The following is a 14,772-nucleotide window of genomic DNA, read 5'->3' on the forward strand; positions in this document are numbered from 1 at the left end:
ATTCTTTCTCGGACTGGCAAGAAGTTTCCGCCATGGAAGTAATAAATTCACCTCAGTATTAAATTCAAGATTTTTGGTTTCCGCGCAGCAGACTCAGGGGTCAGGGGTCAAGCGCCAAAGGCGGGAGTTTCGAACTTATTTTTCACAACAGGTAAGAGAGCACAAAATTTATCTTTTTTAGGTCACATTTTCTCTTAAAATCAGTAAAGCTATTATCATTTCCCCACACCGTTATTACTACCAAGCTGTATTTTGTGAAAAACTAAGGGAAGTTTTAAAAGGTTTTTTTTTGCTAAGACGACAGCTCAAAACACGTTACACTTGAGAATTGTTTATGGCGCATTTAATTGCTAGATTACTGTGTTTGAAGATGTATTAATTTCCTTTGTTAGGAAAACAACATGATGTTCTACACTCAACTATTTACCTCTAAGAGAGGCCCACTTGCTAAAATCTGGTTAGCAGCTCACTGGGAAAGAAAACTCACCAAAACCCACGTCTTTGAGTGTAATTTGGAAAACACTGTCAAAGATATCATATCTCCTAAGGTAAGTTTATTGTGCATAACGAATTATGTTTTTAAAAGCATAATTATTTCAGAAGTTTCAATCACCTAAACTTATTTCTGTGCTGAATATTTGTACCCTTCTGATCCCAGGGACTTTGTGAATAATGTGCATTTTATCTGTGACTAGATGAAAATTGGTTTGAGGACATCGGGCCATCTTCTTCTTGGAGTTGTGAGGATATACTCCAGAAAAACAAAGTACCTGCTTGCAGATTGTAGCGAAGCTTTGGTTAGAATAAAAATGGCATTCAGGCCAGGTAGGTTTATTTAGACTTTTGTGTTGTCAAATCATAATAGATACAAAGGCAACATCAAACAGTTCATTAAAACTCTTATGTGACATCCATGTGCTGTTTGTTCTCTGCAGGTCAGACTGATCTCCCTGTGGACGGACTTGAGGCTACGGTTAAAGCCATCACCTTAATAGAAGATTTCACAGATTTTGATGCACAGCTGCCAGACCCAAGGTGATGGTAACGTAATTGTGTAGTTATTGTTTTAATTTTTGTTTGTGTTGACATCTAACACTATCTAGCATTGTTTAACACTGTTACTGTATTAACTTAATATGTGCAGTAATATTGACATGGAGGATAATTTTTCACTCAATCAATGTCGAACAGAGGAAATAACTTTAAAGGAGGATTTTGGCAACAGCTTTTTTAACTTTTCAGATTTTGGTGAGAATAACTAATGCAGTTTTCTGATTTGAAGTGCCAAAATCCATAAATCTGTAATGACTTCTGTTATCTTGTTTTTTCTGCAGACATTCAAAGCAACCATCCTGGCCTGCTGGATGTGAGCTTCCAGAGCTTTACTGAACACACAGACACATTTGGTGATGAAGGAAAAGGATATGATATACTTGGTAATGTACCATGTTGTAAAGCTGTTTTCCCAATATGCATAACATTTCACATTTTGATTACATTTGTGACTATTTTTTTAGACTTTCTCACTGACAATAATGAGCAAACGCCTGAAGCTCTTATCCCACAGCTGCCTGAAAAAGATGTTTCTTTCGTACTACATAACCATCAAGGCAATAGGATTTTTACTTTAATAACATGTTTATTAGTGTAAAACTAATAAGAATGTGGCTTTTTAGCAGATGTTGATGAAGATAGAGTAAAAGCAGAACCATCTACAGCAAACGTCACTCTGCTCCCAAATGAGGAGGAGGCCTTTGCTCTGGAGCCTGTACCAGTTACACGTATGTCATACAAACAACACATTTTAATCTCAACTGTAAAATAAAAGTGTATGATTGATATTATCCAGCAACATTTGATAAAAGAAGGGGGACAAGGAAGCGCAAGCTGGTGATCGATGAGGCGAAGCAGCTGACCAATGAGGCCATCAAAGAGCAGCTGTCGGACTATTCGGACCTGATCGCTCCTTTGGACATGGCCCCACCTACTCTACAGCTGATGAGATGGAAGGAAAGTGGCGCCACAGACAAACTGTTCACCCAGCCTTGTTCCAATGTAATCACCCCAGAAATCACTGAGGTACAAAGATGATTTTAGAATTACAATTGGCTTTTCAGGGTGAATATAAATGAAAATATTACATTTTTATAGGTTTTTACTCAAAATATTTTTTACAAGAAATATTACTGCATGCCAGACGATACAGAGACCTTTCGACAGGAGGGAGAGGAGGGTAAGTATCTCTAATGTTTAAGTAGGAATGTCTGTAAGTAGTTCACTAGTTCATTTGAATGCACATTCAATAAATGAATCAATGCAAAGATTTGCAAAGCTCCCGATGCATTTTTTTTTTTTTTTTCATAGTTCACAGAGACATGAGTTCCTTAAATGCAGAGAAATTCAGTGTCACATACTCAACAGTTGAACCTGAAGTCACACACCAATTGGAGCTGACTGACCCCACACTGATGAATGAACACCAACCAGAGAATTCCTCAGAGCATGGAGTAGTAGGACCACGTTTAAAGGATGTTAAATTGCCATTTGTCTCCTGTTGTTTTACACAACTCTGATTATTAGGAGGACAAGTCAGACCTGACCCACCCTGAGCTTCCTTCAGAAGATTCCCTGTTTGTCCAACAATCGCACCTAGAGCAGGAGTCCCTCTCCACATCGCTGTACACACAGGTGCAAATATCTAATAACCATTGTCTAATAAAGTATTGTGGTTCAATTTGTGTATGTCAGATGGCTACTGTTCTTTCCAAAGATGCAGAGGTTTAACTCTAAACATGTATTTTCATGTAGTCTTTGCTGGACAGCCAGGACTTTGGAGAGAGGAGAATAACCCGGCGAGCACAAAAGCTTCTTAGTGCTTTACAAGGCACTCAAATGGTAACCTTCAGTTAATGTTTCTCATACCATTACTACTTACACTTACTTAATGTAATAAAAGCATGCACACATATTATATTTTTCTCCATTCTGCAGAGCCAAAACAACAACCCCTTCTTCAGCTTGAAGGCACTTTGTCAAGGGAGCACTCGGTCCCAGGCGGCCACCAATTTCTTCTGTTTCCTGGTTCTGAAGAAACAACAGGCCCTTAGACTGCAGCAGATCGCCCCCTATGAGGACATCCTGGCCACGCCTGGACCCAAGTTCTATGACTGAAATGAAATTAATTGCCTTTGTTAGAATTGATTTAACTTCACACCACGCTACAGTTTCAGCTTGTTTCACATTTACAGCTTTGATTACTGTGTGACTCGGGTGTATGTAAATGTTGGAATAAACATTTACTGGTAATATCTAATATTTATAATTCAATTTTAACACTAATTTAAAAGCTGTTCTAACAGTTATGTTCTTAGCTATGTAAGTAACTACAAGTTGTTCTTTGGGGACTTAAATGTGTTTGTTACATTTTTGTTTGTGGAAAAGGTTTTGTATTAAATATCTGTTCCAGTGTAATTAAACCACCACCCCAGGAAAATACCCGTGTTATGTGTTCACTAGGAACAGATTGTGGTTCAACTTTGCTTGGCGTGATCTGTTTGGGTCTCGTGTTACTGTCACTTTAAGAAACTGCGGTACAGCTACAGCAGTTGCCTGATTTCATCTTCGGCTCCATGGCTGCGGGATGGACTCTCTGCTGCTGCACCACCGGGGACGCTCTCCTCCGTCAAGTCTGCTACAAACCGGGGCTCGTGCGCGAAGTTCCACATGGAGTAATGGTAGAATACAATGTAAGTTTCCTTTTATGCGCCTATAATAAACAGATATGATTTGTCATTTTAAAGAAGCTGCCGGGTATCCTTGTTGGTAAATAAATAGGACACATCTGGGGCAAGCGCCATCCATTCAATCGCCCGATTAATTATAGTAAATGAAATTTGTATGGGATGACATGCAGCGTCCCATAGAAGCCTTGTACAGACAGAACGCTGAAGGTTGCAATGTTGTACAAGTGTTCTCGGTTGATTTAATCAACATTTCTCACTCAAAATCGTTACGTTTGTCGCTTATCTAACACTGCTTTAGCTACTTGTCATAGCATCGTGATGACCAGTGCAAAGACATATTCTTGAAGAGACAATGCAAACAGTTTCATGTTAAACAAATGGCACTCTTTGTTCCGGAATACTTTTATCCGTTCAGATTGACTCCGTACCCGCCTCCGCCAACGGTGACTTACACTTACGTAACAGGATTGCGTATTTTTCGCCAGTAACGCACTTCACACCTGTTGCGCAGAGATGGGACTGAGGGAGGTTACATTTAATGTCTCACTGCCCTAGAAATTAAATTTAGGACGAACAGGGGGCAATGGTAGTTCAAACCTATTCTACAAACCCAGTCTTCAACTATATGCTCATATATAAATGAATATGAACATTTTGTACTCATATTTTCATAAGCAATTGCAAATTTATTGTCAGATCAATGACTATAAACTACAATTCTATAGACTATATTTAACAATTCAATACAATACAATTCAGTGTGTATTATTTCAATATTTTAATCAATCTTTATTTTCAATGTTACAGGTGATGCAAACTTGTTTTGAGGGTTGCTAGGATCCTCCTACAAATACGCCAAGAACTGTATAGGACCCTCAATGTCTCTCACTCCCAGTAGGAAGCAGTCCTCTTGTCAGAGCAGGTAGAGTAATGTTCTCTGACTCTTGCAATTCAATGCAGAAATTGATCAAACAGTCATGATATACTTTCTTTGAAGGCGTTCTGTGGGGACCAGTGGTAGCAGATATACACAAAGTGATGGCTCAAGTACAAACACTTACCCTGGTCGAGGGAGAGCAGTGGAGGGCAGCCCCACAGCCAGGACTCACCCAAGTACACCAAGGTCAGAAGTTACATTCACAACTTTTGGTTTTCACTTGAACACAAATAAACCATCTCTTGATGCAGGCGCCAGGCCAAGTATGGACCCTGCAATGAGAACCATGGGATCAGGGTTCCCACTCCAGAGCAGTACCTCACACCCTTACAGCAGAAGGAGGTGTGCATACGCCACCTACGGGCCAGGCTCAGGGAGAACACCGAAAGATTACAACACAGGTCAGCAAGAATATCTGACCTGGTTATGTAGGGTCTGTGCATCCTTGTAGATTTTCCTATTTTCCTACTATTCTACTACTACTTTTCCCTATATTTGTAGATGAACCTTTTTAACTGCAATTCTAATGAGCTGAGCTCAGAGATGTATAATGCTTTTTTATTGAATGTTTGTACAGAATTTTGGGTCACAGAAGTTAATGTGCTATAGAAATAAATTTGACATTGGCAATGGTCTGCTTCAACCTCTCTCTCAAGCATGTGTTGTTGTGTCCCTCCCTTGGCAATGTGCTTTGACAATAAATACAGTATGTGGCTGGTTGGCAGGAATGCCATCATCTGGAGTAAAAATTCAACGCAACTTTATTTTGGTTAGATTTTATAAATCATTTCTAATGTACTGCATGATGTATATTTTTACAGGGACTTTGAAATAGATGATTTAAGGACCCAGTTGTACAGAATGCAAGAGGAGTGGATAGAAGGGGAATGTCATCGTGTGGAGGCACAGCTGGCTCTGAAAGAAGCACGCAGGGAAATCCAACACCTTCAGGAAGTGGTTGAGACTGTGAGGTCCAACCTGGGGGTCCGGGCTGCAGATCCCCACGACAATAAGCCATATACCATACAGGCAGCCCGGCCCGGGGGCAGATCTCGCTCCTGTGGCTGCTCGCCTGCAAGTACTTTGAGCCGAAATACCACTCACAAACGCATGAGTACTGAAACTCTACATCCAGACCCCAATGGAGCAGCAAGACCATCAGGACAAACCCACCTGCTCTTGGAAGCTGCCCTATTATCAGAGCACCTCCCATCTCAAGGAGGACTCTTACAGACATCTCCAAATGTTCCTCACTCCTCCTCCTTTGACAGACTCTGCTGTGGTGGTGCGTTACTACCATTGTCTCACTCCTGCCACAGCCTCAGTACAGCCTGTAGATGCAATGGACACAGCTACCTACCCCATCACCACTTATTTCTGCATTTACCCCAAGAGGAGCCACCACTTACAGTAACAACTACCATGTCTGACCCTATCCCGACATCTACTGCCCCCTCTGACAGAAAAACAGAGGTACGCTCTCAGGCCTGCAGCCCAACTATGACTTGGCTCAAAGACAGCAGTGTAATTGAAGAGATCAGTGTAATTTCTTTATCAACAACAACCGATCTGCCACCGTCAGAACCACCAACGCTACAACTGTCCTTACCTCGTGCATCCCCCATTCAGAATTTAGACAGTGTAGACTCCTCAGCTCATCATATTACAAAAGACCAGGCCAAAAACACTGTTACTACTGTTAGTACGCCCCAAATGACTCAACCACACTCCACAATTCAAAGTCCAGACAAACATGAAAGCACAGAAGCAGACAATAAGGAAGAATCTGTACAAGAGGATACGGAAAGGGTACCTCCTCAGCGTTACCATTGGAGTCGCTACTTCCTGGTCGATCTTCTAGCTTTAGCGATGCCCGTGGTCCCGACTATGGCATGGCTGTGCAGGGGGGCCCCACGGGATGATATGCCTGTATATCACATAGGCTCCTTGCTCAGAGGTTGCTGTGCAGTGGCTCTTCATTCTCTTCGACGGCAGGGTGCAGGTAGGGGAGGAGGAGGTGCTTCTAACAGTCTAAACGGGACAACGTAGGAACTGGAATTGGGTAGTAATGAGGTACATGTACTCAGCTACATGTACATGAGTGACTTTTTTGAAGAAATTGTACTTTTTTGCACATCATAATACAATTTACCTCTAATTGAGTAATGTTATTTTTCAAGTAACAGTAATTGAAAAAATGAGTCAGTGCCAAAAGCTTCATGCTGGCAATAAGAGAGGATTACTACTCTTAGTAGTAATTCAAAGGGTCTATTCTTTGTTATTTAGAATGTTCTCATGGTTTTATGTTTTGGCTGTCTAATTAATTTGGACAAATTTGTTAGTTGTAACACATACATCTGATATATTTGTCTTTTTTCTCTTTCTATGCTTTGATTGCTTCTTGAGTTAATAATTGTCTGTGTAGTCATATTATCTATTCTTTTATATTAATGCAATATATGTATGTTTTTTTCCATAAATATTCAGACTGCTACTGCCTGCTGCTTGCATGTAACCCCAATATGATTGTTTATTTTGCCATGAAAAGCTGCTTGAATAGTACTAAGCTACAAAAGTAGGTTTAGAATCAAAGTAAATATGATCCTAGTAACACATTTAGTTTGTTTGACCCTGGATGCTTATTCATAATAGACAGTAATAGCATATTTAACTTTTGTATTTTGGCTTTTTAATAATTTCAAATGATGAAATTCACAGATTAAGGTCACTGAAAATTGGTACTAAGTTGTGTATTACTGATGAAAAAACTAACTGTAATAATAACAAGCTATTTTTATTTAAGGCCTGTCTTTTTGTGGAACCTAGTGGAATCTAAAAAGTGAAATCAGGCTAAAGGGTTGACATGGTAATAGACATGTTCTGTCTCTAAAAATGAATGTTAAAATAGCACATTTCTATTGTATGCATTTTGTTCTTGCACAGGGCTTATAATGCAGTAATGATGAGGGAGGACTTTGAAGTGGTAGGTTTAATAATTTTTAATGATGCAAAAAATGTTTTATTTATTTTATAAAACTGTGCAAGAAGCAGACAAATCACAAAAACAACTGTAAACCTTGTAACAACACAGCTTTAAATAAAATAAAGATTCTGTTCTAATTCCAAATTGTGCTTTAATGTTCTGTCCAAAAGTGATAAACCAGGTCAATCTATTATGCTTTTTAGAAAATTTTATAATTTAAGATTGTAGACCTTGAATGGAAATACATGACAGGATTGTTGTATGTAGTAGTTCCCTGCCTTCTCTGTATGCCGCTGTAATCAAACCATACATCAAGTTGCTTGTACTTTGATATTATTAAACAATATAAATTTAATGTTACATCCTTGGATATTACACCCACGAGATGGTAGACTCGACCTTGGGCTCAAGTGGGTAATGGCCCGCATTTTTTTCTCTGGTAGTCCTCTTGTCATCTGCTGAAGGATGATGAACATTTGGATGGACAACACATTTGGGTCGACTGTACTTTCCAGCAGCATCATTTGATTTGTTCATGTTTACTTTATCTATAGAAACAGTTGCATTGGGAGTCACAGTAGCACATAAAGTTTCTTCTGAAGTGCATTCCCTTTGGTCCAATGAGGAAGATAGCACCATTGAACTGGACAAATTAAAAGGAAATCATTCATTACATTTGTAGTTTAACTTTTTGTTTACCCCTTATGTTCCCTATGTCAGATGTCCTTCACAAAGACTTTATTTATTCCATAACAGCCAATAGTTTAAAGCAAAATATTTTCAAGAAGCATTTTATTATCTTTGAATGGTATACATAGGAAGATTTTTATTTCAAAGTGTTAATTTACTTCTATGAGCTCTTAAATTTGATTACATTATTAATAAAGCATTTTTTAACTAAAAAAGACTTACTCAACAGTGGTGATGTGCTCCTGCATCTTTGAGGACTGTCGCTCGTTGACTGGGTAGAAGAGGAACGCTAACATCCCCAAAATCAGTAGTGCAATAGGGGCAGGTGAAAACAAAACAATTAGGGCGGTCACCACTTCATCGCTGTGGTTACATGCTCCTGGTTTGTAGCCCACAAATCTGCAAGGACAGAGAAGAGGAACAAATCTATAGTAGTAGTAGTAATATCAGTTGTTTTTAGATGGAGCGTTTGTTTTTCTTTTCTCCATGGAGAAAAGAAAGTTTCAGATGCTCCACCTCCATGGCTGATTTGCCTGTAATTTTCTACAGTTGTAATTGAAGAAATGAAAGATAAGTTTATGCCATACTGTGGAACAATCAAGGAAAGCAATAAGATTTTCATAAGACAAGCATCTGACACTAACTAAATGCACCAGAAAACGTATACATAGTGCACTTTTACATTTTTTGTAAAGATTTGTGAAGTCATCTGGTACCGTGTATCTAAAGTGAGGCTATAGTCAAAACAAGTTATATTCGACTTGAAATCAGTGGAATAGAAAGTACACTTTCACTAAAACCTATTGTAAATAAGTAAAAGTAGCTTTTCAAAACTAAGTGAATATTTGGAAGATTTCATAAATATTATTACTTTCTTCCACTGAACTCACTGTAATGTCATGGTGGAGACTCCAGCAGCGAGGCCTCCTGCCAGTTTATTACAGAAGGCATAACAGGAGAAAAACAGAGGCTCCAGGTCTGTACATTTGGGGTTTCTCACTGTAAACTCATCCACCACATCAGGAAGCATGGACCTGCAGCAGAAACAGTAAAGTAAGCTTTATATTGTATGCATTTAGGATAGAAGTTTATGTCTTGATGACATAGATAAGGGATTCTTTTTTAGGGCTCACTGTTACTTCTTGTAATCCTCAAACTGCCAACTTAACTCACCAAACAACATAATAATTACAAACCTGTCATATGCACTAACTCTAACCCAATATTCAGTGTCACCTAACTATCGGCACCCCACTTGTCCTACAACTTGGTTTGCTCAAAAAAGTTTTATAACTAAAATATAGATAGTTTCTTTAATTCAGTTTAAATATTTAAAATGATTCATGATGACTAAACTAAACACATGTCAGACTGAACAGAACCTTCATATCAGGATTCAAATTATAAATCAGATGTTACGTCCAGACAGTTACTCTTACTTGAGTAGTAGTTTCCCCAAATACTTGTTTTAAGCAAGCAATTCCTTGTACCACTAGTTTAAACTTCTATTTAAGTAATATTATTTTTATTTTACTTAAGTATAATTTTTGACAACTATACCCACCTTTGTGGCTTAGTAACATGAGACAAAAAGTAATGACTCATATTAGAGAAATATATAATATTATTTGATGTTATGCTATGCTGTGATGACTCACTCCTGTAGATGCATCACAAAAGAAAAATGACTCACCAGGGAAGAAGGAAGACTGTAGCCACACTGAAGCCCATCACAACACACATGATGATGAAGACTGTCAGATTACTGGGAACACAGGCCACTAGGATCACAGCTGGAATGAAGAGCTGGAAGAGACACAACACAACCATATTGACAGCCAACAGAAAGCAACTTAAAACTATTATCTATAAGTACATATCTGTGTTTATGTCTTACTGTTAATCCAATAAAAACAGTTGGCTTTTTCCCAATTTTCAGGAGAACAACTTGCCAAATTGGAACAGCTATCGAGGCAGAACCCTGGGGATAAAGCTGTCATTTATGCAAAACTTGATAAATGTAATGGTTTAATACAGAATTAAGTAGTTTTAAACCACCATCCACTTTTCTCTGAGCTAAAGGCAAACAAAGCAGGTGATACAGTGCTGTATTTGTAGAGACAGAGACAGTAGTGTGACAGAAGATAGGTACTTGATCTGAATGCAGTAACTCCTAGAATTTTTCAGGTTCTTATGACATCATTAGAAAAATACCAAATTGCAAGTGAGGTACAAGTACAAGTTTAAAAAAATATACTCCAAAAAGTACAACTGGAAATCCACACAATTGCAGTAACATAGCAAGTATTTTTATTAGTAGTTACTATTTCTGCTCCTGTAAAAAGGGTTATACTGGGGAGAAAATTATTAAAGTGAATGCAGCTTTGTATAGATTTGTGAATGGTATATTGTATGTCGCTGGATCCATCTTACGAGTAAAACCAAAAGGAGGTGCTGAAAATTCCCTCCAAGCCCAGCAGCGTGACTGCAAAAAAGTGCAAAATTACCCAGGGAGATCTAAAGAGAGACAGATGGAGGACAAAACATTCAGTAGTTGACTTGATGCCAGTATTTAAGCATATATTTTGGGCACCATTAAGTAAAAGAAGAGCCTAGTTTAAAATGTACCTGATAAGCCAGTGTGCTGATTGTGAATCCAAGCACAAGTCGATGGTATGGGACAAAACGCACAAGTAATTTAAATGAGGTCAAAAAGGGAAGTCGGGTTTTTGCGTCACAGCTATCAGGAGCTGTCAAACAAAAGGTGTTATTCATTATCTACATAAAATATTGAGTCTTTTGTGGCTTACATCTCTGCTCCTTAACTCCCAGGAAAATGACAAGGCTACAGAGGAAAAATATGGCCGCAATCCCCAACGCTGAGGTCAGAAAGGCTCTTCTCTGTAGATACAGGGCACAGAGACATTATGTGTAGTACAGTACTTTTACCATGTTATATTCTTCTTCAGGAGTAATTACATGTTATGTTTTACTTAAATGTGTTCAGCCCCATTGTATTTAGTTGTCATAACCTTTGAACACTGCCACAACAATATGGAAATAAACTAAAAGAATTTAATACTTTTCGGGGATACATGTGGTGGTGATCTCTCAAGAGAGATAAATAAATTGAATCTCATACTGTGACGCATTCTGGGCAAAGCAATAACATTTCTATAGATATAAGCAGGTAGCAAATCCTTCACCCAAAATTTACATAGTCCATCTTTAAAGTATTTTTGTCATTAATATTACTGATGTAATTTACATACTGTGTGCGGTTCACACAGAGACTTTTTTGTATTGTGGATGTTGTTTACTAACGCAACAGAGTGGAACAATATATATTAATATTCCACTAACAATAACTTGTGAAGTAAAAGCGCACACAGTATGACAACAATGACTATACTTTTTGAAGAACAGAAGATTATAGTGTAACTTAATACCCCTGGGATAGTGAGGACAATAGATTTCTGACAGATACTTAAAGAAAGATGAATGATATTGTGTTCTTTATGGTACCGTTCCTTGTAGTAGTGTTGGAGAAGATGTGCTCTGTGCTGCTTCTTGAGCCTGATCCAGTTCTTCACAGTTTTTCTGTTTTTCATTGTTGTACACAGCCACAACTTGACCCTGAATTATTGAAGCTACTAGCATAGCCACCATCTCCACACTCATCCCTGCCATTATTCATAAAGAAAGAAACACAGAATTAGCTTCAGATTCAGATTGATGTTTTATTGTATTTTAAGGACACTTTTAATCTTGAAAGAAATAAATTTATTTTTATACAAAGTAATCATGACATCAAACTGAGAGTATCTTGTGTGGTGTCTTAACCAGACATTTAGATATTGTATGTAATACTAGTTTAGTCTACAGACTTTTTAGTAGTATTGTTCATTTATTTATTTTTATTAAACTTGTTAAGAATGTTGCAATTAAAGAATCAATAAGTCCAAAACTTTCTCTCCATTGGCAAATCAATTTTGCTGTAATAAAAATTATAATTACTGTAACACCACCATTAAGTTATCAAATCTTGACCTGCAAACTACTGTAACGAATATGAAATGTTCCAAAACAACATAGCTATTGTGAATTCATAATATATTAACATCATTATATATTTTTGCAGTGAAAGTCTGAGCTCACTCACTGTAGGCTGTGGCAGAGTCTCTCTCTCCCTTCGTCCCGCCCAGGAACATGTTCAGTGAGAGGTACGGTACATGGAAGCACTGGTAACAAAAATATGGGAAAATATGACTTCAGAACATTTGACTGGGACCATAGAGCATTGCTATTACTAACATAATAACTGTCTATGGGTCAGACAAAGAATGAATATAATAGATTACGAAGATGTCACAATAAAATTAAATTGAATACATAATACTGAAAGACTGAAATTTATACTTACTTCAAATTATATTTTTATAGTATATGATAATGTTATGTTCTTTCTATTTTACCAGATAATAGCTTAAATTAAAGCTGCACTATGAAACTTTTCTGGCGGAGGGCCTGTTACCTGCTTGTCTCCATAGAGTTGCATGGGATTTCTCTATCTTGCATTTATTCAGTTACAGAAGTTTTTATTGGTAAAAGAAAACACATTCAAAACATGTACCTTTAAGCATTATTGTTTCTATTAAACCGTATTATAGGCCTATAGAGTGCTGTGATGTAATCTTAAACCCATATATTAAAAATAAAATGAAAAGGATAATTTAAGTATACTACCCACACTCATCAAGGCCTCAAATAGACAGGTCACAGTGAGGAACCACACCACAATCTGAGGGGCAGACATGGAGGCATGAGGCACAAACCACAGCAGCACATAGGACATGATGGCAAATGGAGTGGACAGAACCAACCTGGTCACGAACATAAGAGACAAGTAAAGGAAAGGTTTAACACTAGCCTTAAAGCGACATTTGCTAACCCAATCAAAAACGTTTGAAGAAAGTTTTTTATAATGTTTTTTAATAGCAGGTATCTGAAATTGTAGATTGTGGCAGAAATATTGTAAAAGTTTTCTAAAGTGGAGTGCAGTCAACATAATATTAATTATATTTTAAAATAGCACTTTCTGTTTTTGCAAATTAAATCTTAAAATATCTTGAAATATAATAATAATCATGGCACAAAAGGTTTGTGAGGGCATTTTTGGAGAACACAATTTCTCAATAAAAAGCATACTGTGAGATTAAAACCGGAAGAATATTGTACAATGAGATGAAGATATTGACTCCTTACCATGGAGATAGTTTGCCAATGGGGGTCCAGTGGCTACGACTGACCAAATATCCAATCAGGGGGTCTGTCACTGCGTCCCAAGCCCGACTCACAAACAAAATTAAAGAGACATAGAAAGCTTCCATCTGTGACAATAAGAGCATCAGCACAACTTCAATTACTTCACTTTCTTAAATTATGGGCTCAAAACTCAATTCTCTGCCACAATAATACAGCAATATGACCTAGCTAGTTAGAGCTATTGATTGACAGTCATATCTCATAACATGGGCAATTTAATGCTGAAACAATCCACAAAAAAAAGGAATCAAATAAGTCTATAGAGAAATTATATCAAACTCTAGCTCTAAAATGGCATATGCAAATTAATATAAAATACATAATAAAATGTAAACATTGCGTGGTTTGCCATCTGTGTTTCTGAACCTTTGAGTTCCAGGGACTAATTTGTTTAAAGTTCACTCGATGTAAACCTATTTGTTTTTCCCTTCAAGATACCAGTATTCATTCCTTGTCATACCTGTACAACATCCAGAAGAAAAATTTGCAGCGACACACCAATGGCTATTGTGGTCATTTGATATGGGACCCCACCTAAAGCATAGCAGAGCTTCCTCTTCAGTGAAATGCCCTTAGATTTCTGAAAAATCACAGAAACACAGGGGACAATGACTAAAATACAAATACATTATAAGTATCTAAGCCTAAACCTCAACTGTAGGACATTAAAACCACTAAAATGCCAAAAACAGATCAAAATACATGAGTCATACTACCTGCTGCTGCTGGCCACAACAGAATGACTTTCGGACCACAGCCTGTTTGAACACTCTCTCCTTACATCTCAAGATAAAGTCAGTAAACAGTGTGAGAGCAGCCATTATTTATAAAAATGTAGAAAACAGTAAAACTAAAACAATAAGTGAGTTTCAGTCTTCCAGCAGCCAATGTGCACTAAACTCAAGCTCCGCAGTTTTGAGCAGGAATCCAGTTTGACAACTAGATTAGTCGAGTCTCTGATTCAAGTGTAGGGCTAAACACACTTTAAAGAACTATACTGCTTATAACTAGAATAACATACAATTCATGTTTTAAAATCATAATATTTTAGACACATTCAGGGGTAGTGAAGAGGCGACCCCATACACTATGAG

At 37.7% G+C, this 14,772-nt stretch overlaps 3 protein-coding genes across 6 annotated transcripts; 2 read left to right on the forward strand and 1 right to left on the reverse strand.

Moving 5' to 3' along the window:
• Nucleotides 1-3,306, forward strand: rad21l1 (RAD21 cohesin complex component like 1). 4 transcript variants are annotated; one of them, XM_055166224.1, is made up of 14 exons: nt 1-151; nt 393-548; nt 696-825; nt 936-1,035; nt 1,145-1,248; nt 1,335-1,436; nt 1,518-1,610; nt 1,677-1,781; nt 1,850-2,079; nt 2,152-2,233; nt 2,365-2,510; nt 2,581-2,688; nt 2,809-2,895; nt 2,992-3,306. In XM_055166224.1, the coding sequence occupies exons 2-14, from the start codon at nt 402-404 to the stop codon at nt 3,169-3,171; spliced, it is 1,614 nt and encodes a 537-aa protein (XP_055022199.1). In that variant the 5' UTR covers nt 1-151; nt 393-401; the 3' UTR covers nt 3,172-3,306. The 4 variants fall into 4 exon arrangements, with proteins under 4 accessions (XP_055022199.1, XP_055022201.1, XP_055022200.1 ...); XM_055166226.1 differs by having other exon boundaries at nt 2,365-2,507; XM_055166225.1 differs by having other exon boundaries at nt 1,680-1,781.
• Nucleotides 3,307-3,616: 310 nt separating this feature from the next.
• LOC110164521 (syntaphilin) lies at nt 3,617-6,943 on the forward strand. Its single transcript, XM_055166289.1, has 5 exons — nt 3,617-3,746; nt 4,551-4,665; nt 4,741-4,866; nt 4,932-5,081; nt 5,502-6,943. The coding sequence occupies exons 2-5, from the start codon at nt 4,622-4,624 to the stop codon at nt 6,727-6,729; spliced, it is 1,548 nt and encodes a 515-aa protein (XP_055022264.1). The 5' UTR covers nt 3,617-3,746; nt 4,551-4,621; the 3' UTR covers nt 6,730-6,943.
• A 721-nt stretch (nt 6,944-7,664) lies between these two features.
• Nucleotides 7,665-14,499, reverse strand: LOC110164474 (sodium-dependent lysophosphatidylcholine symporter 1-B-like). Its single transcript, XM_020929509.2, has 14 exons — nt 14,395-14,499; nt 14,139-14,258; nt 13,619-13,743; nt 13,104-13,236; nt 12,516-12,594; nt 11,879-12,036; nt 11,164-11,254; nt 10,982-11,103; nt 10,787-10,870; nt 10,251-10,334; nt 10,047-10,159; nt 9,244-9,387; nt 8,576-8,752; nt 7,665-8,306 (listed from the first exon to the last, which is right to left on the reverse strand). The coding sequence occupies exons 1-14, from the start codon at nt 14,497-14,499 to the stop codon at nt 8,036-8,038; spliced, it is 1,806 nt and encodes a 601-aa protein (XP_020785168.2). The 3' UTR covers nt 7,665-8,035.
• Between the last annotated feature and the right edge of the window lie 273 nt (nt 14,500-14,772).

This window comes from Boleophthalmus pectinirostris, unplaced genomic scaffold (genome assembly GCF_026225935.1).
Source record: "Boleophthalmus pectinirostris isolate CB_2022bp ecotype Guang Dong unplaced genomic scaffold, ASM2622593v1 HiC_scaffold_8, whole genome shotgun sequence".
NCBI classification, from domain to species: Eukaryota; Metazoa; Chordata; class Actinopteri; order Gobiiformes; family Gobiidae; genus Boleophthalmus; species Boleophthalmus pectinirostris.